We start from the raw sequence: 24284 nt of genomic DNA, 5'->3' as shown, positions 1-24284 counted from the left end.
CAGCTCAACTTCAGAAACTGAAGCTGGGAGAGATCATTCAAGGGCAGGGAGCCTGGAGGCTTCAGCAGAATCAGCTGAAGTTTTTTCTGGCTCCTGGTTTCATCGGTTGTCAAGCATGAATACCCAGTGCTGCCTCCTTTTTTTTTTTTTGTATGCCTCTGACAAAGTTAGGGCAAAAATAAATACTATGAATTACAGTCTTCCCATCTGCTATGATAGACGGATTGGTAGAATTTCAAGAGCTCATACTGGTGAGGAGTACGAGGATGTATGCACGTATTTATTTTTGTGTTGGCATGAGTAACTCAGCACAGCTTGTACTCTCACCACGGTGCAGCAGTTTGGAGGGCATGTGGTGCAGGGCAGGCTGACCTCCTGGAGATCACCTCCCTCCAGTGTAATTTTGAGGGAGGCACACTTTGCATCAAAATACTGGAATTGCTGTCTTCCTCCTTATGTTAAAAACCCACAAGGCCTGAGAAGTTTTTGTTCATGTTGATAGCTGTTTGATTTTACATATCCCTGTGCAGAAATGGTTGGAGTGGATGGCAGGCTGGGGAGAAGTTCCTGTGTGTTTTAAATCCTCCATCAGCCCTTGGAGCACTGGCTTTGCTGACAGCTGTGCTCCTGATGCAGGCCATGGAAGCATTCCATGTCTTCCCAGAGCACTGTTGGTACCAGCACTCTGCTGTTGGCTCAGTGATGTGTTTTGGTTGTTTTTTCCACAGAAAAGAGTCTCCTGTGAGAATATGATAAAGGTCAGGATTTATTGTTAGGGCATGTCCATGTGCACTTATTTCTGCAAGGCAAGAGAGACTTCTTAGGCTTAACTGGAGGACTTGGGGATTTGCAGTCCCTGTGTAGGTCCCTGCTACCTATTTTCTTCCCTCCATCCTTAGAATATCATTGGGGCTCTTCTGGTCTATACATGCATGTGTGTTCTCTGAGTGGGAGTTATGATAGAAAAGTGCCAGTCTGAAGGGTCAGGAGCCTCCTAAATGACTGTGTATGGAATTCTGCTCTGGTTGTGGAGAAGTAGTCTCTCTATTTTTAATCAGTTTAGAGAAATTACAGTGTTCATTGCATCACTTGTGTGGATTTGTCCAATCTCTTGCTAATCTTTGCACTCAGAACCCTGTGTTCTCGAGCTCGCCTCAGTGTTTTCACAGCAGAAGGTGGAGTCAGAAGTTGCAGTGTTGGTATAATCAGCTGGATCCTGCACAGTCATGTTCATGAGAACCTCAAGAACAGGACTTGTGTGCAAGGCCCAGTGAGGCTGAAGCATGATGGGGTGGTGTTTATGGTGTGGCCCTGTGTGGTTACCTCTGCACCTGACGGACTGTCCCTCACTGCTGTTTGCACAGCCGGACTCCCGGTCAAGACGGACATAACCCCCGGGCCCTCGCGGCTCTGCTCCGGGGCACGGCGCTCCTTCTTCTGCAGGATGAAGTGCAACAGACCCTCTGTCAAAGTAGAAGACAAGGATTTCCCTTCTACCTGCTCAAAGAAGAAAGGTAACCATCATGCATTTATTACCAAAGCTGTCAGGCTGTTTTTTATGTGATCGCTCATTTGCAGTGTTCATATTTTTTACATTTATTGATGTTTCTTATCAAGATTCTGAGCTCTGTCTAGGTCTGTTCCTTCTTCAAACTCCCCTCCACCCTCCTCCAGTATCTCTTACACACCTCTATTAGCTTTAAAACCAAATTCTCCGCTCTGCTTTCTTGGAACTTTTTCAGGCAGTTTGTGCCAACAGTTTTGGGGTGGTCATTGCATCCTCTTCAGACATTGATGAGATCACATTCAGTCTTGATCACCTGGCCAGTGTCTCAAATGAAGGGGAGCTGTTGCTTGTTCTCTGCTGCATATTTGACCAGTGATGTTTGGATGCATATCCACTTCAAAAAATGAGTGTATTCTGAATTCATCTGTGGGTTTGGTACATTCTGAGTACTGTAAACATGGCATTTCTACACCAGGAATATTTGGTCATAACATTAGCAGTGTTGGCAGTATTCTTTTGCTCTGCAGGGTATTATTCTAGACATGTTGGAATATATATTTAGCCTAACTGTGAAGGTTTTTTTCTTTGAGTACTGTGAATAATACATTTGGTGTTAGTTAAAGTGGAAAGACAAAGAAGAGAACAGAAGGCAATTTTGGTGTATTCTCTGGCTGTGGGAGCTGTCCCAGCTTCCTATGAGGTTCAGACACAGCTTCAGCCTTGGATCCTGTTTTTGTGCTCATTCCTGAGGAAGCCAGTTTGTGTAGTTTGGCATAAGCCTTTTATTCTACCTCCCTATCAAAGTCCTCTTCCTTGGAGTTTTCAGGCCTGCTCATTGCTGAGGAATAGGAATTCTCCTTTTGGATACTGACTGATAACTGGCCATTGCAAATAATTTTCACCCTGTGTACAGCTGTCCCCTGTACATCCCAAACAGTGTGTGTTCTGCCAAAAATGTTCCTGGGTTTTGTAGGAGCGTCAGATTAAGTTGAAAGAGACATTTTATTTATTAATCTACTAATCTCTTCATACATTCCTTTTGATTATTTTCCTCCTTGGCTGAAAGAATAAAATGTGATGCAATTTCTGCTCAAAATTACCAAAAGAAACCTTGGTCTGAGCTATGTGATGTTTCAGCATAAACAGTGGTTTTGCCAAGATAAATTGTTTATTGGATTATCTCAGATTAGCTGCATTCCAGCAGGAGTGCTGAAAAAACCCTTAGAATCACAGAGTCATTAAGGTTGGAAAAGATCTCCAAGGTCATAGAGTCCAACGTTTGACCAAACATCACCTTGTCAGCCAGACCATGGCATTGAGTGCTGTGTCACTTCTTCAGCACTTCCAGGGGTGGTGACTTCACCACTGCCCAGGGCAGCTTTCCAGCATGCTTGACCATCTTTTTTAGTGAGGAAATTCTTCCTGATGTCCAACTGAACCTCTCCTGGCACAGCTTGTGGCTGTATCCTCTTGTCCTGTCGCTGGTTCCACTTGGCTCCAGCCTCCTTTCAGGGAGCTCTAGAGAGTGATAAGGTCTCTCCTGAGCCTTCTTTTCTCCAGGCTAAGCACCCCCAGCTCTCCCAGCCCTTAGTGAAGAGTATCCCAAATTTTCTGCATAAGAGAGGAGATGCATTATTAGCAGAACTGAAGTTCTCCAAAGCTGTATCCATGACCTAACTGCTTTCTTGGGTTTTGTTGGTTTGTTTTTTGGGTTTTTTTTTTGTTTTCTTTTTACAGCAGACCGCAAAAGCTTTTGCACTATTCATAGCACAGGCTATTTAAAAAGCTGGCCTCCAACAAAGATGGGACTGGACGAAGATAACGAACCAGATAACGAGGGTTGCAATTTAAGCTGCCTTGTTGCCATTGGAAGGCTCCATCCCCACGTGGTGCCGCAGCCGGTGAACGGCGAGATCCGGGTGAAACCCACGGAATACGTGTCCCGCCACGCCATAGATGGGAAATTTGTCTTTGTAGATCAGAGGTGAGAGTTCCTCCAACAACTTCCACAAAAAGTCACTGTCTGACACTGCCTTGCTGACAGCTGTTCTTGCAGCAGTGTAAATGCCATTGGGAAAATAAATTACTGTCCTGGTTAGCTTGGTACTGCAAGCTGGGTTGGGTTTTGAGATGGAACTCAAAACTCTTACTATGCATTTACTCAGTATGACTGATTAAATTTTAAAAAATCCCCCAAACTTCCAAAAATATGGCAGAATTAACCCCAGGTTCATTTCTGCCAGTTCATTAAGGGGGTTATGGATATGTGTAATCCTCAGAAGAAAATGTTTTGAAACTGGACCCTAATTACTACCTATGTTATTTGAAACCTTTTGCAAACACTGTTACACAGTTAAGTGCTTGCAGAGGTTGGGTTTGGCTTTGCTAGCATGTACACTTATATAACTGTTTACTAGGACACATTCTGCTGGATTAATGCTTCTCTATGTGATCTTTTTTGTTTAGAAGAAGGAAAGCTTTTCATAAGGTTATCTCTTGGAAACGGTTTGAGAACTTGTGCCAGTGTGGTATCTGCTTTCAAACATCAATTTATTATCTAAAAGGCTAATTCTTTCCTTTTCCAAAAGAAATGGCTTGAATTTTCTTAAGTGGGAGGCATGTATGACCTGGGGCATCCTTGAAAATTACTGCAATTGGTGAGGGAAAAATAAGAAGTTGAAGGATGTTAATGGAGAGGCTCCACTGGGTTGGTTGGAGAGGGGTTGCTCAGTTGCCTTCCTTGTCAGGAAGGATTGAGCCTGCCCAGATGAGGCTGTTTCAGTTTCCCTGTGGCTTTGATTCAGTTGCTTGCAATGTGGAAAAGCCCAACTCTGACAGAATCTGCCTGCTGGAATTGGTTTCAGTGGAGTCAGCTGATCTTTAGTGCCCTTTGAGAGGAAGTAGAGGATAGTCATGAGAGGAAGTGCAGTGAGGAAAACATGGGGGGTTTTTTGTTATGTATTTGGTTTGGGGTGGTTGGGTTTGTGGGTTTTGGTTAGGTTGTTTGGGTGGTTTGAGGTTTAATTTGATAGAAAGCTTTTGAAAATACAACTCTTGAGTGCTCAGAGCTGGTGCTTCCTCTGGGAGCTGTGGGATCATTCATAGCTTTCTGTTGCTCAGAAAATGCCATTCTGTCTTGTTTGTAGACAAGTTTTATTTTCAAAAGATCAGACATATTCCCCTGATGTGTAGTTCTGAAGCATTTCTAAAATAATGAGACACAGAAAATGTTGACCCATTGGATTTAAACACATATGCTTTTATTTAATTGTTTTCCAGCTGTTGTTTACAGTCCTTGGAATGTGTATGCTACTTCAAAGGGCTTTTTGAAAGGGAATTTATTTAGAAGGAAGCCTCATCTCTAGGCTTCAAGTTGGCATCCAGTGGTCTGTGCTTCTGCTGGGGAATATTTGGGCACCTGTAAAAGTTGAAAACAATTTATTTCCAAGTCAGGGTTTTTTTTTCATACAGACTTGCACTGTTCCTTTATCACTTGTCCAGGAGAATTCAGGAAATAAACACTTCTTAAACTCCCTGTGACCCTTTTTGTCCTCATGGATTGCATGGTCCCTGGAGAAGCACTGCTATGGATTAGCTACCAATTAGCTGGGCTGCCACAGCCAGGGAATTGCTTAACAATTCACTGATGAAATGGCAGCTAAATTGAACAGAGTTTTGAAGAGAATTATCTCTCCTTTTATTTATTCATATTTTAGTTGGTCTGGATGGTGAATTTTAGAGCAAAATTTAGTTTATTATCTATGCAGATGGCATCAGCTACAGCTTCAGAATTCAGAGCTGCCTTGTTAAGTCAGAGAAGCAAGCTAAGGAAGAAACTAAATACAGGATAAAATTCCAGAAGGACACAAACAATTTCCTTCCTTGCACAATAGAACATGGTCAGATACCGAATTCACCACGTCCCTTGACATCTGTAATTTGCTGCAGATTCTCCTTTCCACAGCAGCTCTTTATCCTGCTATGAAGAGAAAGAGGTTGATGAGTTACTTTTTGATGCTTATATTGGTTGTCCCCCATTCATGTCAGGTGTCCCTGACATAGCTTGGTTACTAAACCTCTTGGAAAAATACTGGAATAAGTCTATTCCAATAAGACTTGCTTCCCAGCTCCTCCATTTTGAAGACAGACTTTGTTTTGCTGCTTTGTGATTCTCTCAGAGATAATTCATCAAAGCAGTCTTGGAGTTTAAGTGCCCTGGGATAAGGCTCACCGGACAAAAGTCAGTTGGAATTCTTGTTTCCTTCTCCAAGGCTGAGCTCTTCAATCTCCCTGTCAAGGAGAACTGGACTGCTTTACATCTGATTGGTGCTGAATTCTCTTGGTGTGTTTGGAAACATACAAAAATGCCCTGCATTTAAATATTATTAATTTTGTGCTTCAGTTTTTTTCTTTCTATTATTATGAATAATTATTGACATGTACTCATTTCTACATTTTGTAATATCTAATTTGGGCTTTTCTGAGATTGCAGAGGTACTGATTTACCTAGGTTTGTTCCTTACTGCCCTTCATATTTAATTTGCATTGAAACAGTTTGGAATTGTGACTCTTACTTCAGTTTCTTCAAAGAACTGTCATTTCTCCCTCAGTGATTTTCTTCTAAAAAATGTACAAAATCCACGTTCAGTGTAATTCAGTAGTTTTGTTTGCTCTCCATTCTTCTAGTGAGGGTCTCACCCTGGGTTCATTCAGCCTTGATACTGTCTGTGCTGCTGTTCTTGATCAGTTGCCCTCCCCAGCTGTTATTTTTCCTGTTGGTGTGGGTGAGATGAGCTATCCTGAGAAAGTTGTTAAGAGCCCTCTTGATGTGACTGTCAGAGCTGCTTCCTTGTGGGAATGACCCTTTCCCTGTGTCAGGCTGTGCTTCAGCTCTGTTACTCACCTGCACTGATGCTTTCCTGTGCCCTTGAACTGAGTTTCAAGCTTGGCTTACCAGGTTGATGCACAAGCTCATCTTTTCCTTTCTTGAGATGTCCTCCAGCTTTTCTAGCAGCTCTGAGAGTCAGATCAAGCATCCAGGCTTTCCCATGTTGTGGATCCCAGGTGTATTTCCATCTAAAGCTTTCTGATGAGGAAGAAAATGAGCTGTCTTTGTGGCTAGTTCTGATGAAACAAACCTTGTTTATTTGCTTCGTGCTCCTGTTTGATTTCAAACACACACAGTGGGCTTCCAAGTGCTTATTCAGGAAAATCCTATTTGTTAACCTCTCTGGTTTGTGGGTGTGGGTGCAGAGTTTGGTGTGGTATTGTTTTGTCTCAGTCTTGAGTTCCTCAACCCTTTGATGTCTATTTTTCAGTGGCATTTTATGCAGAAAGCTTCCTACTATCTTGTGGCTGCTACCAGGCAGCTTTTTTCAGGCTTAAGTTCCCAAAATTACAGTACATTTTCAAAGCTATTTAAAAAGTCTTACATCCCCTCTGGTGGTGGTAGGTCAAATGTAATACCTGAGGGCTCTGGGTGTTATGTACTTTTGTAATTACCTGAGAATTAAAAATAGTATTCTTAAGGAATTTTTTTTTTACCTTCTAAGCTGAAAATTCCTTTCCGCATTACTTGAGCCTTACCCAGCCTCGGTGTGAGCTTTAGGAATCTCTGACTAATGCTTCAAAGAAAGAGATGCTTGAAAAGATTTTTATTTTCTTCCTCTTTATTTTCTTCCTCTCCCTCCCTCCCCCAGGGCAACAGCCATCTTGGCATACTTACCACAGGAACTTCTAGGTACTTCGTGTTATGAATATTTTCATCAAGACGATATAGCACATCTTGCAGAATGTCATAGACAAGGTATGATTATTAATAATTCAGGAAAGAAATCTTGTTCAAAATATTGGGGATAGTTGTTGTGTATTAAGAAAACCATAGAAAAGATTGGGTATTGCTGTTTACAAATGCTTCAGTCAAGAACATTTTGCTGTATGTGCCAGACACTGTGATTATCTTAGACTTGCATGGATTTGTAGGGAATATTTGAGATTCAGGACGGCTGAGGGGGATGAGGCAGGAATAGCATTTTCTAGAGGGATGAGGGGAGGAATTATCTAGGTTTTCCCTGAAGAGGGCTCTGTTTATGTTGTTGTGGTGCCTGTTTGACACAAATCACTTGCTTTCTGCCTGTCTTCAGTTTTGCAGACAAGAGAAAAAATTACAACTAACTGCTACAAGTTTAAAATAAAAGATGGCTCTTTTATTACGTTGCGGAGTCGCTGGTTCAGTTTCATGAACCCTTGGACCAAAGAAGTAGAATACATTGTCTCCACAAACACAGTCGTTTCGTAAGTGCTTTTCTCTCAGCAGATGCCTGGAAATGCAATTGCTTTGCCCTTTTCTCATATGAGATTTGACCTAAATATGTGCATGCCTTCTATAAGACAATAGGTGCCTTCTCCAGATAACCCCCTGGGGAGAGGGGGTTTAGTTTAACAACTGCAGTGATTTCATATCTGGTTGTTAAAGTCTGCAGAAAACAGAAGTATTTTCTTTCTCTGGGAAAACCTGGGATTCAGTCTTTGTAGGGTCTTACAGAACATGCATTTCTTTGCTTTGGCAGGTAGTCTCCCCCCCTTCACCTTTTTCTTGAGGTGACTTTTTAGCAGAATAATTGCTGTAGAGGAATTCTCTTGTGAGAGAAGCTGTTGGAGTCCTGCATTGCTCACTTTGAGGTGGAACAGGGTGGTTCATTCCACTGTTTATGTAGCCCTGCCTTCACTGGGGTGGCACTGACTCACACTACTGAAACCCTGAAGCATTTCATACTGAAACTGGCTGCATGACGGCGGGTTTTTGATCACTCATAGGGTTTTGTCTCACTGATTGTTCTAATCCTTGAACTCCACAGCACCACCGTCCTGGACAGCGGAGATGCAGCCTTTCCACAGCTGGCAGCGTCCCCACACAGCATGGACAGCGTGCTCCAGGCTGGGGAAGGTAACTCCTGTGCTCTCAGGGCATTGTTGGCTGCTGTGCCTTGGGAGCAGCTCATCCTGCCTGCACTGACTTGCTGCACTTCTGCACTGAGAGTTTGTTAACATCCTGAGGAAAATAAGGTTTAGTTTTGGGTCTGAGCCGTACCTGTTGAGGGTTGCTGTTGTTAAATATGCATTTCCAAAAGCAGGCAATTGTCCCTTCTAGACAAGCAATGCTGAGGCCTTTCCTGCCCTCTCAGTGTGATCTCTTCTCTGCCTTGCAGTATATCAGCCTCCTTTCTGACAATTTCCCAAGTGCTGTGCAAGTGTCAAATCACATTTCAGTAACAGCTCCTAACTGTTCAAACCTCACTTTTCCCTCCACTTCAGGTTCCTGCAGTTACCTGCAGGGGCTTTGTTTGCAGTCATCAGGTACCTTGTGCTAATCCTGTATTGAATGGAATATGCACTGGCAAGTTCTTCACACAGAGCAGAGAACAAACATGTTTGGAGAAGAGCCTGTTGGGGCACAGAGTAGAGCAGGTCTGACAAGCCATTCTGTACCAGCTCTGGACAACAGGTAGCACCAGATGCTCAATTCTGAAAGAGCTGGGATCTGTTCTGTCCCTGCTGACACAGAGGGACATCTGAGACTCAGCACAGCTCAGTGCAAGCCAGAGCTTTTCATACATTTGAAGGCAAGGCACTCAGCTTGTGGAACTGTAAATAAATCCAGTTCAGAAGGTCCTGCAGCCAGTCAAAGCCTAAACACAAATGCTTTGTGGAGGTTTGCAAGCTTTTATCTGACCTTAAGGTATCATCTCATTTCAGGTGGCCCCAAAAGGACCCATCCCACTGTGCCTGGAATTCCAGGTGGAACAAGAGCTGGGGCAGGTAAAATAGGGAGGATGATTGCTGAAGAAATTATGGAGATTCACAGGTGAGAGAAAATGGTCTGAAATGAGAGGAAAATCATTGTTTTGTTATTGTTCTTTAAGAGGAAATAAGGGAAGTCTGTCTCCAGGCTGAATAAGGAATGATCCAACTGTATTTCACAGACAGCTACAGATTCCTGTTCAGCATCCCTGAGGCAGTCAAACACAAAAGCACCAAGTTACAGCATTCCAGCTTTCTGTTGCAAAAGACTGGTACTGGAACTTTTTTGCAGTGGTGATGATGACCTGTTTACCAGAAACAGGAGTTAATAAGAGCAGCTAACTAGAAACAAATCCATTCCAGACTGTTCTTCTCCCAGTGACTTAAGGCTGTGAGTGGCACAACCTCCAAATGACAAAGCTATTGACCGTGTGCCAGAAAAGCAATGTTTGTTTTCGTGTGATCCATTCACTCAGATGCTTTTGGAGCTGTTAAATGTGCATGATGAGCCTGTGCAGTTCCTCTGGAGCTCTTGGAGCAAGGACACAATGCAGGAGCCTTCCCATGGCAGTCAGAATGTGGGGCTGGGGTCAAACATGGGGTCTGGTGGCCCTCTTTACTAAGGGACTGTGGGGATCCACAGCTGCCTCTCGTGTTCTCACCTGTGTGAGCAGCTGCTTTCAGTGGGTACCACTTAATTTCTATTGGCTAAAAATCCCTGTTCTTCAGGGATTTCTTCTTGGGAACTGTGCTCCCTTTCCTATAAAAGTGGTCTCACCCAGCAGCTGTTCAGTGGTAGCAATTTAACCAGACTGAGCAGCAATTCAGGAACACATTCAGTCTGTCTCCCATAGTTTTGTTCCTGTTGCAGGCAGCACACTCCCTACATCCTCACTTAAGGGAACAGCAGACCTATCCCTAAGGCTTTATCCTGCATGTAGGAATAGGAAAAGGGGAAAGAGGAAAAGAAAAAAAACAAGGCTGAGCCAATCCTTTGAAGCCTAACCATCCCTTTGAGTAGCTGTAAAACACTTAATTAGCCCAAGTGAGTGTAGTAGTGCAGTTACCACCCATGTTTGCATTTCAGTTCAGACCCTGGGTTAGTTCCAGTCCTTCTTCAGCAGCTGTTACTATTTTCCAAAGCTGCCTTCTGTTCAGCTTTCCCAGGGGAACTCTGCCAAGGAGAAGATTCCTGTTTCCATTGCTTTTCTCTGTGACTACCCCTCCTGCCTTTAGTCTAGAGATTTGTTGGTTCTACAGTCAATACATTATTCATTATTAAAGATGTTTGATCAAGCTGTGGAAAATGGAAGTGAACAATATGGCTTTGAGCAGTTAAAAACAATCCAGTGTCCAGTGTACCTCTATAACAGGAGCTCACTGAAGGAGTCTGGGTTACGTGACTGAGGCAGCTAGAATTCTTAGCTGGTGGAAATTGAAGTAAAATACAAAAAAATGAGGCTTTCCTTAGCAGCCAGGATCTTTACCTTCTGATTCTGTGAAGGCTGTACAGGAACAAAAGCAGGGAGGAGGTTAAGCTTGCAGACCAAGCAGGCTGGATTTACACAGGACTGTTGATCTGGCTGCAAATAAAAAGCATTGCTACTCCTGTGGGTTTGAGGAACAGTGAAAAAGGGAAGAAATTACAAAAATGAAGCTCATGCTTTCAGCACCTTATGGCATCTGATACTAAAGTCAGCATTTGAAACTCTAAGTCTCTGAGTTGCTTGTAAATCCATGCCCTTTTTTATCCCTGTTTTAGGATAAGAGGATCATCACCTTCCAGCTGTGGCTCAAGTCCTCTGAACATCACCAGCACCCCCCCACCAGACACATCCTCGCCAGGAGGGAAGAAGGTAAGCAGAAACTTCACCCACAGTCATGTCATGGCAAGGGCTGTGGGATTGTGCTCCTGGGAACAGCTCCTGGCTGCTTGGCTGGGAAAGTCTGACCGAGCCACAGTACTGCAGTGCTCACAGCCCCTGTGCAGCTCTGCCTAAAGGGCAGAGAGCAGCACTTCCCAAACACCAGCAGCGATTGAAATCCACCTGCCCTTTAGGTTGTATTTTTTCAGCAGAGCTGCGAGGAACAGCTCTCGTGATCTGTCTCCCCTCCAAAAACTCTCTAACACCCCGTGCTGGTGAACACTGGAAGTGCTGGCACTGCAGCACCGGCTGTGCCTCAGTGCCTCAGTGCCTCAGTGAATCCCACTGAGTTCCCACAGGGTTCCTGGGCTGCTGTAGCACAAAACAGGACAATTCGGTGCTTTCCCGGGCACTGAGGGGTTATTTTTAAGTCAACACCCTGCACCTGCCTTGCTCTAAGATTGCTTGAGTGGCACTCAGGTGCCATTACCAGCACTGAGCCACCTGAACACTTGTCCTGGCTGCTTCCAGGAATCTAAATGCTTATGGAAGTTTTATCCAAGGCAAGAACAGCACTTATCCAGATCCTTATGCACTGCTTCAGACTTACTTAACCTTTTTTTCTCAGAAATTATGATGACTACACATAAGAATTACTTGTACAGGAACAGACAGTAAATATTTCTGTCTATTCCCAGCTCTCTTTGTTCTTGAAACAAAACTCCAAGTTGGAACAGTTACAATTCTAGTAACAGTTATTCTTGCTGCTTCTGCACTACAGTATTCAACATGTACAGAGAGCAGGGGCTGCTGGAATGGCATAAAGGGAAATACAGGTTGGGGGTTGAGTGTTTTTAGCACCCCCTTGATATTTCTCCTTGTTTAGAAGCATGTTTGTTACAAAGCACAGGGGTTTTTTTGGGAAGTCCATCTACCCTATATTAAAAGTCCCAATATAAGACAATTTAAGACTTAACGCACCATTTCATGCTGCTTTATAGCTTCTGTTTTGTCTTTCAAGATCTTGAATGGTGGCACTCCAGACATTTCTTCAGCTGGGCTGCTGTCCGGGCAAATCCAGGATAATTCTGGTTACCCATATTCCGACAACTCCTCTATCCTGGGTAAGTGAAGTCACACATTAACATCCTCAATACCAGCTAAACTTAACACATGGACATTGTGACAAGATTAGCAGTAACTTGCTTCTAGCATCTGCAGGCTCCAGCTGAGGCACAAAGCCATAGCCAACCATTCTGTGTGCCCAGAGGGGTGCCTGGCAGCCTATTTTGCACACTTACTTAAATTGGAAATTTTCTTAGGTAGTACTTGGAAGCCTCTTTTCTCTTGCTGAATCAATGTGAATTGGCTCAGCTCCTCAATGGCTTTCTCTGAGTGCTTCCAAAGAGCTGAAGACAAGAGGGATGTTGATGTAGCCTTGTGTTTGAAACGTGGCACTCACGTTGTCCCTGTAAGGCGCAGTGGCCACTGCTGAGGAGTGACCCAACCTCTCTCCTGTGCCCCCCAGCTCCCAGGGGTGTGCCTGGGCCTCACACAGCTCCACATTGCCCCCATCAACCATTGCAGCCCCACTGACTGCAGGCTGGTGCTGTGTTCCATTGCAGGGGAGAACTCCCACATAGGCATCGACATGATCGACACCGAGCAGGGCTCGAGCAGCCCCAGCAACGACGAGGCAGCCATGGCGGTGATCATGAGCCTGCTGGAGGCTGACGCGGGGCTCGGGGGCCCCGTGGACTTCAGTGACCTGCCCTGGCCCTTGTAAATGATGCACCCAACACCCAAATATCAAAGTGCATTTACTGGTGGAGTTCTGCTGTCTGTGAAACTTGTGGGACTGAGAAGCTTTTATGTAGGAATTTCATAAAAGCTACGTCAGAATGCAACTCATCCTACCATGTGTAACTTCAGACAAAGTGGAATAACCTGCTACAGTGTTCTGTGTTGATTTGGTTAGCTGTGTATAGCTTGCAATACTTGTATATTTTGGATTCTGTTGTTTGAAATTTTTTTTAAATCACTGTGCAACTCACTGGCATCAGTGGTAGCTTTTATATGCAAATGACCATTTCAGATGTATGGTGTGTTTTTACACTGCAAAACAGTCCCCATGTGGATATTTCTTATACTAATTGTACCATAAAGCTGTTTATTCTTTCTTGTAAGAATCCTTTACTATAAATATTGTTAAAGTGTAATGTATTAGACAGTTAAATATTTTTAAAATAAATGTTTCCCTTGTTCTAAGATGGAGCATTTACTTTGATAAATAAATTTGATAAAACCCTGCTGAAGGTGCATGCTAGAAGCACTTGGTATTTATCATTTCTTTAGCCTTGGGGGAAAAGGGAGGAAAACCAGTGCCTTACATACACTTAGATGACTTTGTCATGACAATAAATTCCCAGAGAAGCTGTTATTACTTACTCCTAGATTCAGGTTTATCCCGAGAAAAGCACAACAGGCAGGTGGGTTGAAATAGGCTGATGATCTTTAAGAAATACTTGTTTTTCACTTAATAATAACCCTCCTTCCCCTGAGGAAAGAAAAGTGACTACTCACAAAATTCATAATTTGCAGATAACTCAAGCCCATTAAAATAATGGAAACTTTATTTGCATGAAAAACTTGTTTACAATCATTAATAAATGAAGAATGAACCATTTGCATTTTCCTATTTCATGACACTTATGAAAAATGTATTAAATAAATATTTGTGAACAGCTTAAGGTAAGGCAAAATTTAAGATAAAGCCCCTATCCGTTGTTCACAATTTTTGAACATGGCTCACGCTGCAAACAAGTGAAAAAATTCACTAAAGAACTCGAACAAGATGTTACATGGGTCATTGAATCACGTCCTCAATCCAAAAACCCAAGAGTAAGTAGTTTTGTGCTCAACCATATACAATAACTTTAAAAGGGTCAATCTATTCAGAGCAAAACTATGTACAGTTAATACCTTTGATAGAAGCACTTTGTTAGTATTGTGCAATACATTTATAAAAAATGGCTTCAAATTCCATTTCTCAACCATTTGTAAAGTGCTACTATCAATTCCCACTCTGCTTCCTACCCCCGTGTCACGACAGCGGCCCCAGGCTGCGGCGCGGGGCCAGGCCAGCTCACAAGTCACCAACGTCACAAACCTACTGGTAAACACAGACACGAACGTCACTGAACCCAGTGCTGGAGCTGTACTCCTCCCAGAACAGCCTGGCAGCCCTTGGGGCTGTGCCAGGTCCCTACTGCAATATCCTAAACACCGGAACACAATGGAAAAACTGGCATTGCAGTGTGGTATGAGCTGAGTACAGAGTCACCGTAAGGAGCATGCTTGTGGTGGAGGGGAGGTGGGATCAGAGCGGGGGGTTCTGGCCCTCGGCCTCCAGCTCACTGTTACTGGGGGCAGGGTGGGTGGGCAGGATGTCCAGCTCGTCTACCTGCGGCGTGGGGTGCATCACCACCAGCTGGTCCTGGGGAATATCTGCTGCTGCTGCCGCTAAGTTGGTGATGGATTTGCTCTTCACACACTGGAAGTCAACGTGCCTGCTCTTCCCTTCCTCCTTCTCCCACGACATGCGGATGAATGGTCTTTGGACGTAGTTGTAAATCACCTCCGGCCTCCCGCCCGGCCGCTTCTTCACCTTCTCCTTGTACGTGGGGTAACCTGGCAAAGACAGGAAGCACAGCTCATCAGCACTGCCTGGACAGAGCACAGCCCTTGCTTATGCTGTGTTCAAATCACCTCTCCCCTCTGCCCCAACAATAATGTTCATTTTCCACATTACTACACCATTACCGTTGTTCCTAGTCCAAAACTGTCCTCTATTAGCCAGCATTACAGACAGGGCCAGTTCTAGTTTAGCTAAAAGGCTCCCACCTTGTTCAGTTGAAATTTCTTATTTTAGAGTTCACACCCAGTTAAAAGCACTTGCTTTTGCTCGGCAAATTAGAAACGTAACTATGACAACTTGGTGAGTGAAGGATAGAAATCGTGCTAATTATAAAGGCTGGATTCTAAAATATCTGGGTCAACAATCAAGAAAAATGTAATGCAAAGCAACCCAGTTCTTACATTCACGATAAAAATCAGACTACTAAGTGAGATTTTACAGACCAGCCTCCTAACTTACAAGATGTTTATTTCAGATTAGTATTTCTTTGCACTTTACTGATCCACTGTACAGTTTTGTATTTCCTCAAAGAAAACGTTTCCCTGCCACTTAACGCAATATTTTTAATTTCACAACCTGAAAAGGACACCACGCCACAAACAGAATACACAAAGCTGTACAAATGGATTGTCACTTCAAACAAAGCACGGAGATTTTGTTTGAAAGCAAAAGGGCAAAGGGCATGAGATGCAAGTCATGAAATCAGCAGAAACCACCTAAGTTGTCTGCAGAGAGCCCAGCAGCCTGACACAGCTTGGACACCAGTCTGGAGCACATAATCCCATTTTCTAGCTGGGATTTTCTTTCTGTTGCTTGTTGGGTACCATTCCCCCTCTGGCCATTCAGTCACCCAACCTCAGTTGGAAAGACACCACCAACCCCTTGTTTTTCCAGCTACAGGGAAAACCATAAAGCAGAGAAGTGCAGCAGACCTTGAAGCCCAAAGAGTGAGAGTACAAGCAATGCTTCCCTTACCTTCAATGCCCAGGCGGATCTTCTTGAGCCCCCTTTCCTTCAGAACTGATTTGGCCACATCTCTGTTTTCAATGTATTTGAAGAATCTATACAACTTTGTGCTGTAAATAACTAAAAATACATTTTAATGAGAAAAAAAACTTCTGTATTCAAATATTAAACTTTTAACCTTAAAACACAAAGGTTTATCTTTTCCACTGTTTTGCTTTACTCCAGTATTTCTATTTCAGAAGAGGGGGGGAGACTTAAGAACTCTTGAGAAAAACAGCTGAAGACACTGGGGATTGGTTGCACATCTTGCAGGGAAATAAAGTCCATTTACCGGTGCTGAAACTGATCATACACACGACTGTAATGCTCCAAAAATAATAGTACTTGTTTTTTTCCCCAGAAAACCTGGTTGTTCTCCTACAGTAAACATGACTCCTACCCATTTCTTTCATCAAGCTCTATCTGAAGAAGTATTTTCTTCCCTTTCACAGGCTGACAATACCTTAATAAAAATTAGTTTCTCTTTTTAATTAGAGTTGAACATACCAAGCTACATGTGCTTCTGTGAAGCAAAATATTAAGCAGAATTACCAAACCCAAGAGGTTTTTATTTTGTGAGGCATTAGGGATGTTGTAAAGGCTTTGCTAGCGGTGCTTCTGTACAACAATTTAAATCAGTACATTCACTGCTACCTCTGCCATGGTATGGCTTGGTGGGAACAATGAAGATAAACTTACTTTGTGAATATTCCTCTCCCATTTGTGGGGGATACTCTTCATCCCAGTCAACAACATCATCATCTGTCAGCACAACAATGTGGCACTCCCTCTCCCCACTTTGGGCACTGGCTACCATTAATGGGAGAATCATTTCTTCCAGGTAAAACTCAAATTGCTTGCGAGCACCATCATTTGACAACTCATGCATGAGAGCACCTAGAAGAAAATTTTAAGCACAGGCACATTTGAAAGCTTGGTAATGAGGTGAAGGCAGCAATAAGAAATGGTAGATCTTTTTATCTTGTAGTATTACTGCAAACAGGTGTAAAGACACTTAGCCTATTAGTCTGTATAAGCTCAGAACTTATTTGAATATTTACCAGAAGTCGAAACAAACAGGCCTGTCCTGCAGATATTACCATAGCCTTGGGCAGACAGAGGAGTGACTTGAAGGAAGTCTCCTCAATATTTTAGTACTGCTAAACATTTGGTAATCGTGCAAGACTGCTCTTGGTTTTCCTAAAAGAAACATTTTAGCCAGTTGCTGGAAGAGCAGAGCACACAACCCGTGTTTCATAAGCAATAGCTTAAAACCAAAGCTTCTCAAAGCCCTCACAGCAGGAGCTGCTAAATCCCTCAGCTAAGGACAGAGTGCTCCAGGCAGCCCTGCTGGGGAAGGCACAGGTGTCCAGCACAGCATTCCCAGCAGGGATGCCACAGGCTGGCCCTGCACTGCACACAAAGTGAGAGCACAGCAACCAGAGGCAAGGCCAAGACTTAGCTGTGCTCAGGGATGATGGAGCTGAAGAGAATGGCACGTGCTGGGAACCCTGCAGCACCCTGCTCCACCAGCAAAGCAGTGCTACTTTCACACAGCCTCATTCTCCTAAGCAAAGCGCTGAAGGAATGACCCTCTCTTGTCCTCTACAAAAAAAGATACCACTTGATGTTACTGTATCTGTACTGCAGAGGCAATGATAGAGTTAAGTATGCCACAGAGTTACCACAGCAGAGAATCAGATACTGAAACATCACACATGATTTTTCAAAGAACATAAATACATTGCTTTTAAGGCTTTATTACATAAGAGACAAAAAGCGATGGATTTTGTTCATGTAGTGTTAGCCATCTTTATCTCCATAAAGGATATGATTTAGAATTAACACACACACACACACACACTTGCTTAAGCCAATCTGTATAATTCAAATTATTTGAATAAACTCTGTACTTACTCAGATCTCTGCATTTTATAGTACTATACTCAAAGGAGATACAGAGATAGTCACATGCTTCTCTCAATTCAGGAATAGAAATCCCATCAGGACAGCGTATCACTCCAGTCTTGTAGTAATCCTGCAGGAATGCACCAAGAAAAAACGCAGTGTACTTTAACATTCACCAACAGAAACATTTCATCATTTCATTTATGATGCCTTCTCCACAAAGAAAGTCCCCAAAATGTGAGACAGCAACATATGTTAAATTTGTGAATCTCACTGTCCTCAAATTTATCAGTTTTCAGCTGCATTCAGAGCAGTGAGTTCTGTTTAGAATTGTTATTTAAATGACTACTATTAATACTGATAATTTTGCTGTCTTTTATCTATACTTCACTGACCTCTTCCCATTCCAAGTCTGCTGACACAGCAGTGCAGCAGCTCTATTTCCTTGTGTGGATATTAAATAAGGCACCATTTCCATCTCAGACCAAAGTTTGCTTTACTCCTGTTACCTGCAGGAAATTAACTTCCAGTGCTCTGTTTTACCTCATTTCAGCACTAGAACGCCTGAATATACCTGAATTTGGTCAACTAAATGCATAGGAAGAGGTAAACTAATTTCTGTCAGGCAGTAATTTTTAGTTTCTTTCGTGTGAACTTTCTCTCCCTGGCTGTCATATGCTCGTATCTCAGAAACAGGGGGTTCATATCAAGCATTTTTCCCCCTACTAAACAATATAAAGAGCAGTATCTATTCCATCCAAAAAATCTAGATATGCAAGTAAAGTTAAATCAAGAAGTTTAACTTCTTAATACTTGATACTTCTTAATAGTGCTTGTCCTAACAGTACTTGCCCCTAAAAACTCACCAAAATAGCACGAAACACAGTGGAACCAATTCCTTCAGCAACTTCATACTCTCCTTTTTCATTGGGACGTGTAAAGTTGTGTTCTCTGCCTGATCCAAACATCCTGCTCAAGAAGGAAAGCAACTTGGGTTAGAATTCCTTACTATCGTTTTCTTGTTTGTAAATAAGAAAAATGTAATGCAAAAAATTGTACAGAAAATGCAGGGAAAAAACAGTGTATTCTGTTCAGTTGGGTTTATGTTTTTCACTTAATGATCTGTTTTCTGACCACTCTCCAGGACAAGAAATATTTAGAAAAAGGCAGTCTAACAGGATACAGGCTTAAGGCAAATAATACATTCTAATTATAGTTACTTTTACCTGCCAAGCTGTCCCTGCTTAGTGTCCTGCAAGCTGACTTTGAGGGAAAGTGGGTCTATAAATAATCTGCGTGTTAGACCAGTATTTCCGTATCTTTATTAACCTACTTTTCAATTAGCAGAAGATAAAATAAGCTTGTTCCTTGAACCAATCCCAAAGGAAGAATAACTCAGCATCACACATGCACAAAGAATCTAGTGCATTAGGCAGCAACACTCACTCTGAGGCAGGCCCTGGAAAAGGGAACTATTGCATTGCTTTACTTCAGCTGATACACTTCCAGTCTGTCTGGATATTTACATGCATACATGTATTGTATAATATACAAGTGCTTTAAATCAATTATTTAATTCTATTGATTCTTCCTTCCATTTATTTCCTTTGACAGTTTAGACAGAGAAGCATTTTTTGCCTTCTCTGTGACTCACCCAACTTTTCACAAAGCAGGGATCCAAGGTACAATTTATCCCACACTGTGGTGATTTAAACAGAGCAGAAATTGTTTAATCACATTTATTACCTGCACTATGGCAAAGAGATTTATATATATGCATTTAAAACAGGATTATATACTTATGGGCTGAGAAACAGCCACATTTCAATGAAAAAGCCAAATCTAAAGTGACATAGATAAACCTTCATTTCTTTTCTTTCTTGATGGAAGATTTTAAGCAGTGCCCTCTATGTTTGGACAAAGCAAAACCAACCAGAATCTGAGCAAGTCAAGTATAGAATCTTCCCACCAAGCAAACATGGTACATATGCTGCTCATTGTAGTCTCTACAGAAAACATTACACACATATTGTGGACTTGCATTCAAGAGTTGATCCTTTTGAGCATTCAATCTCTCTGCTGAGGCTCAGGGCTGTTACACTGATTATCTGACATTTCAGAAGATGAATGGGCTGAGCTTGAATGTTGTCAGGGTAGGCCCACCAAGCAAAATGAACACCTTCAAGGTTTTCTTCCTTGCTGTTTTGAAAGAGACTACACTCACTATGCCACTTTGTTTAATGAAGCACCTAGCTTTAAAAAGAAGAGGAAGAATGAGGCAGACTGAATACAGAAGCGATGCTCAGGAAGACAAGAAATTGGGAACATCATGAAATGTTAATTTACTTATCAGCTGTCATCTCTAGGTAATAGACATCTCTTGGCCTCCCTGCCAAAACCAGAGGAGAACTTGCATCTGATTTTCACTTAGACATTCGCAAACTGGTAATTTTAAACATCAGCAAGATCAGCTGTAGCAATACAAGTCCAACAGCTATCTAAAGAGTTTAAATATCCAAAAAGTATTTATGTCTCTCCATAACAGCTGGGGGCCAAGGAAAAGAAGCAAAACCAAAAAAGATACAAACCTGCCCAACATTGTATTAGGCTGTGCAGTGAAGATAGAAGGATCTACAACAAATCTGGTGTTGTCCACAATGAGCGTTACTCGTTCGGAAGTTCTGACATTCCGAGCTCCCTCTTTGCCATTTTCATACACAAACACCATTTCCCCACCAGCCTTGCAGCTGCCATCTGAGCTTGACTGGCTGCTGTTCCTGCTGCTGGTGCCCATGCTGGCAACAGAACCATTTGGGGATGTCTTCTGGGGACGAGGGCTGCTGGGCCGAGATGAACTGTGATCCTTCTCGCGATCTTTAGCGGCAATGAGGTGAAAGGAGAAAAAACAGGAAATTAAATCAGAGATTTACATGAGTTCTATGCAGTTTGTGTCTTTCCAGGCAAAAAACACATCAGTTTGAGAAGTTTAGTACAAATTATTTTGCCTAAATCTATTCTGGTTAAAGATGCCTTCAAAAATATTTGCACATAAATGAGATCCTGAAGTTTGTATCACCTAGACATCAGAACCACTTCACCTTCCCCAAAAGTCTTTACAAGGAAAATTCAGCATTCTAGTACTGAAAAAGGAACTCAACACAATACAGAAGCTATTGCATCACAGTTGGTGCTATAGCTCAAAGAAACCATGTTTTGTCACTTAAAAAAATCCCTATTTCCTCTATTTCCAAATACCTAGACTGTACAAAGTAAAGGGGAAGTGTTTAGTCCATTATCTTAGAAAAATTAGATTGTTCTTGTGATTTGAACTAAATAAGAGCATCATGTAGGAATATACACTGCAGACTAAAAAATGTTCCAGCCTATCAAGAAAGAGTATTTATTCCCAGCCCAGGGCACATGTAAGAAATTTGTATGTTGTGTAATCAACAAATAATGTTTTTTATTGTATTCCTTTAACAAAATAGTACTGAAGTTTAGAGAATTTTACTCCTGAAATGGTAGAGATCTGCACACACCAGAATGATACTGTCTTGTTGGTGAAGTAACATTCCTGATGCATGGAGTGAGCTGAGATTCTGCTCTTTCATGGGACGAGTCACGAGATCTGTCACTTGATCTGCGCCTGTCCCTTGATCTCTCATGTCCACCACTTGCACCATGGAGGCTCATTTTGGTGTAGTCTATTCCTTTAGCAACACGGGATGAGGTGCTGAAAACAGAAATAAGTGAAATCTTCAGCATTTCAAAATTTCAGAAACATTATACATCTATATTTTCAAGGCATTCACATTCCATGGATATGTTTCCAAGATTAGGATTATCCAGCTCCATTTTCTTCATTGTACTCATGTTTACAAACAGGAACAATTATCTGGAACACTAAGTAGACAGAAGGAATTACCTGTTTGCTGCTGTGATCTACAGAGACAGCACCTGATCAGCTGAGCCTGCCTGTGAACCTGTATTCACACAAATCCCTTCCACAACAGGGGAGTCAAATACAAATAAGCATTTTATTTTGATTCTTACTGTTAAATTAAATGTTCTAATCAAACAATTAAATTAGAAGTTGGGGGTAATTTTTTCCAAAGAAACCTATTTTGGCAAACCCTTCTCAGACCACAGGCTGACTTCACACTTTTCCTACAACTTGCCCTTTCCAAAGGTAGTCAGCCTTAAACTAGTGGATACATCAACAGACACCAGCCAAGAGTTTATTTCTGCACATTCTTTTTAAAATTTTCAGTTATTCTTAGAAGGAACAACAGTAAGCCACCACAACCCAGGCAGCAAACACATGAACTACATCATTAAAGGCACGACCTACCAGACTGTCAGTAACAAGTTGGGTATTTGTTCTAAATCAGCACATTTTAATATAATAGTTTAATATAATATAATATAGAAGATGTTTTAGACTGTGATTAAGTTGTCACATTACTCAATTTAAGATATCAATTACATTTTGCGATTATTCAACCAACCAACAAAGCTAGTCAGTTTCGAGATGCAGAACTCTCAGAAACAATCTTGAAATTTAATACCAACTTGCAACAGTTATTGCTGAATTTACCAAAAATACATTTATATCTCCTATTTAAACTCTTTAAAAGAGAAAAATGTATGTCTGGACAGCACAAACATGTCTGTGTCCTTGCACCCCACCAGAATTCCTAAAGCAGTTCTTTTGCTATTTACCTTTCAAGTGTCAGCATGACAACACTCCTTATTTATGGGTTTAACTGAAGAAATTCCCAAAGCCTCAGGTACTGGATAACCCAGACAGACATCTGCACAGCTACAAGGTCTGACAGACAAAGCAGTCATAATTTCCCAGAGGAATCTCAATGCCCCACTTGCTTGGAGCCTGCAAATCCCATCACTCCTACCAAGAGACCTTAAATAATGACTGCAGGAATGCTGTAGGATTCAAAAACACAAAGAGTGATGACCTAGCTAAGAATAACACAACAAATATGAACGCATTCACTGGATAAGCAGGTTGTGCAGAGTGTTCTCTTTTTAAGTTGTTTAAAAGTAACTACAGGGAAAAAAAAAAGAAAAAAATCAAGGCTATTCCATTAGCACGAGATGTTGCAGTTTCAGGTTTCAGTGATTGATAAGAAGAGGAGCTTAGCTCAGAACAAAAAAACTGTGATAGATGAGCGTTCAGCACAATGCAAGGAATCAGAAATGTACTAAGGCACTAAGGCACACAAGGTTCTCCCCACCCTGTCAGAATGAGGGCAGGATCTCGTGTCCAACAAAGCAGAAGTTTGGTGCAGAGGGAATCTACTGCAATCCTGTTTCTTGCCAAGCTTAAAATGCGCTGCAGTAAGAAATGCATCTTTGGGATGTGGAGTCAGCCAAAGGTCTATTGAATAAGGGAAAAGAACTGCAAGCCTTGCTTCTGGATGAAAACGCTCAGATTTACAGTCCAAGAATAATGATCCAAGCACTTCCATTAAAAGGAAATTTCCTCCGGACTTCCAATGCAATTCTGAAGGTATTAAGATTTATAACATTTCAGCATGGCTAACATGTCTCCTTACTTGTTTTACCTCTCTTTTAGAGAAAGGTAAATTCTTTATTTTGAAAGTGAAATGTGCAAAAGTTTGCAAGAATGAGATCTGCAAAGCTCCCTTTCAAAAACATTAACAATTTAGCAAAACCTTTGCACCTTTCCTTTGAGAAAGATATATACATACATAACCATTTTCATGGGTACAAAATATGCCCATAAATTATCAGAAATAGTGATTACAGTCTCTAACTCAAGACCAAAGTCTGACCACAAATTCTACATGACAATACTCATTACTACTAAGGCTAAACTTCCCAAGAAATGGTAATTTATTTATTTTTTTAAAGAACCTCTGTGTCTCATCTGTGCATTTATATTTGCATGCTGTGGTATAATCAAGGATCCCACAAAAGGGGGTGTGTATGTGTGGAGTACTCAAACACCTACATAGCAGTCTGGTGACAAAACATCTCTGCAAATCCCAATAAAGCCTCATGTGATCAGGCCCCTGTTGAAGCACAGCTTTGATCCTAGACCTGATAACATTTCCAACCATGCTGTGAGAAAACAGAGTTTTGCAGGTGTCACATTTTATAGTATCAAAATGCATGACTCACTCTTTCTCAGTAACTAAAGAGCTCTATTTGCTTTAAATAAGGGAAACACACTAGAAAATGAAACAGAACCACTGTAATGGGATGTAGGCTTATCACACATTTTGGCAGAGCAAACACAAATTCCCCTTTAACAGAGAAGACAATTAAAATGTGATTCTTAATCCAGAAAACCATCTAAAGCCACATTACCCTCTAAGCAGTGATTCAGAGTTCCCAGTGAAGCAGGGCAAGCCCTAGTTAATAATCCCTTCCCAGGAGCTGATAAAAACAGGTGCTACAGGAAGCAACACTGACTCAGCTGGCATCATGCTTCCTCCTGAGCCGTGCCCAAAGGAAG

The 24284-nt window shown here is 42.0% G+C and overlaps 2 protein-coding genes across 18 annotated transcripts in view; one reads left to right on the top strand and one right to left on the bottom strand.

The window, feature by feature from the left end:
* Positions 1–13501, top strand: part of BMAL1 (basic helix-loop-helix ARNT like 1) — a 48291-nt gene extending 34790 nt beyond the window's left edge. For 9 of the 11 annotated variants that reach the window (XM_085063069.1, XM_085063066.1, XM_085063068.1 and 6 more), the window contains 9 exons: positions 1365–1514; positions 3245–3491; positions 7207–7313; positions 7651–7801; positions 8365–8453; positions 9263–9371; positions 11070–11163; positions 12194–12296; positions 12798–13501. In XM_085063069.1, coding sequence (XP_084919195.1) covers positions 1365–1514; positions 3245–3491; positions 7207–7313; positions 7651–7801; positions 8365–8453; positions 9263–9371; positions 11070–11163; positions 12194–12296; positions 12798–12958 — 1211 coding nt within the window. In that variant the 3' untranslated portion in view covers positions 12959–13501. The remainder of the gene's footprint in view (positions 1–1364; positions 1515–3244; positions 3492–7206; positions 7314–7650; positions 7802–8364; positions 8454–9262; positions 9372–11069; positions 11164–12193; positions 12297–12797) is intronic. The other 2 variants (XM_085063072.1, XM_085063070.1) reach the window with 1 other exon arrangement.
* A 286-nt stretch (positions 13502–13787) lies between these two features.
* Positions 13788–24284, bottom strand: part of BTBD10 (BTB domain containing 10) — a 27527-nt gene continuing 17030 nt past the window's right edge. For all 7 annotated transcript variants that reach the window (XM_085063075.1, XM_085063080.1, XM_085063077.1 and 4 more), the window contains 7 exons: positions 21322–21515; positions 20371–20656; positions 18649–18751; positions 17792–17912; positions 16574–16771; positions 15845–15955; positions 13788–14862 (listed from right to left, as the gene is read on the bottom strand). In XM_085063075.1, coding sequence (XP_084919201.1) covers positions 14552–14862; positions 15845–15955; positions 16574–16771; positions 17792–17912; positions 18649–18751; positions 20371–20656; positions 21322–21515 — 1324 coding nt within the window. In that variant the 3' untranslated portion in view covers positions 13788–14551. The remainder of the gene's footprint in view (positions 14863–15844; positions 15956–16573; positions 16772–17791; positions 17913–18648; positions 18752–20370; positions 20657–21321; positions 21516–24284) is intronic.

Source organism: Lichenostomus cassidix, chromosome 5 (genome assembly GCF_008360975.1).
Source record: "Lichenostomus cassidix isolate B80296 chromosome 5, HeHo_3.0, whole genome shotgun sequence".
Lineage (NCBI taxonomy): Eukaryota > Metazoa > Chordata > Aves > Passeriformes > Meliphagidae > Lichenostomus > Lichenostomus cassidix.
This window is presented reverse-complemented; position numbering and strand designations above follow the sequence as displayed.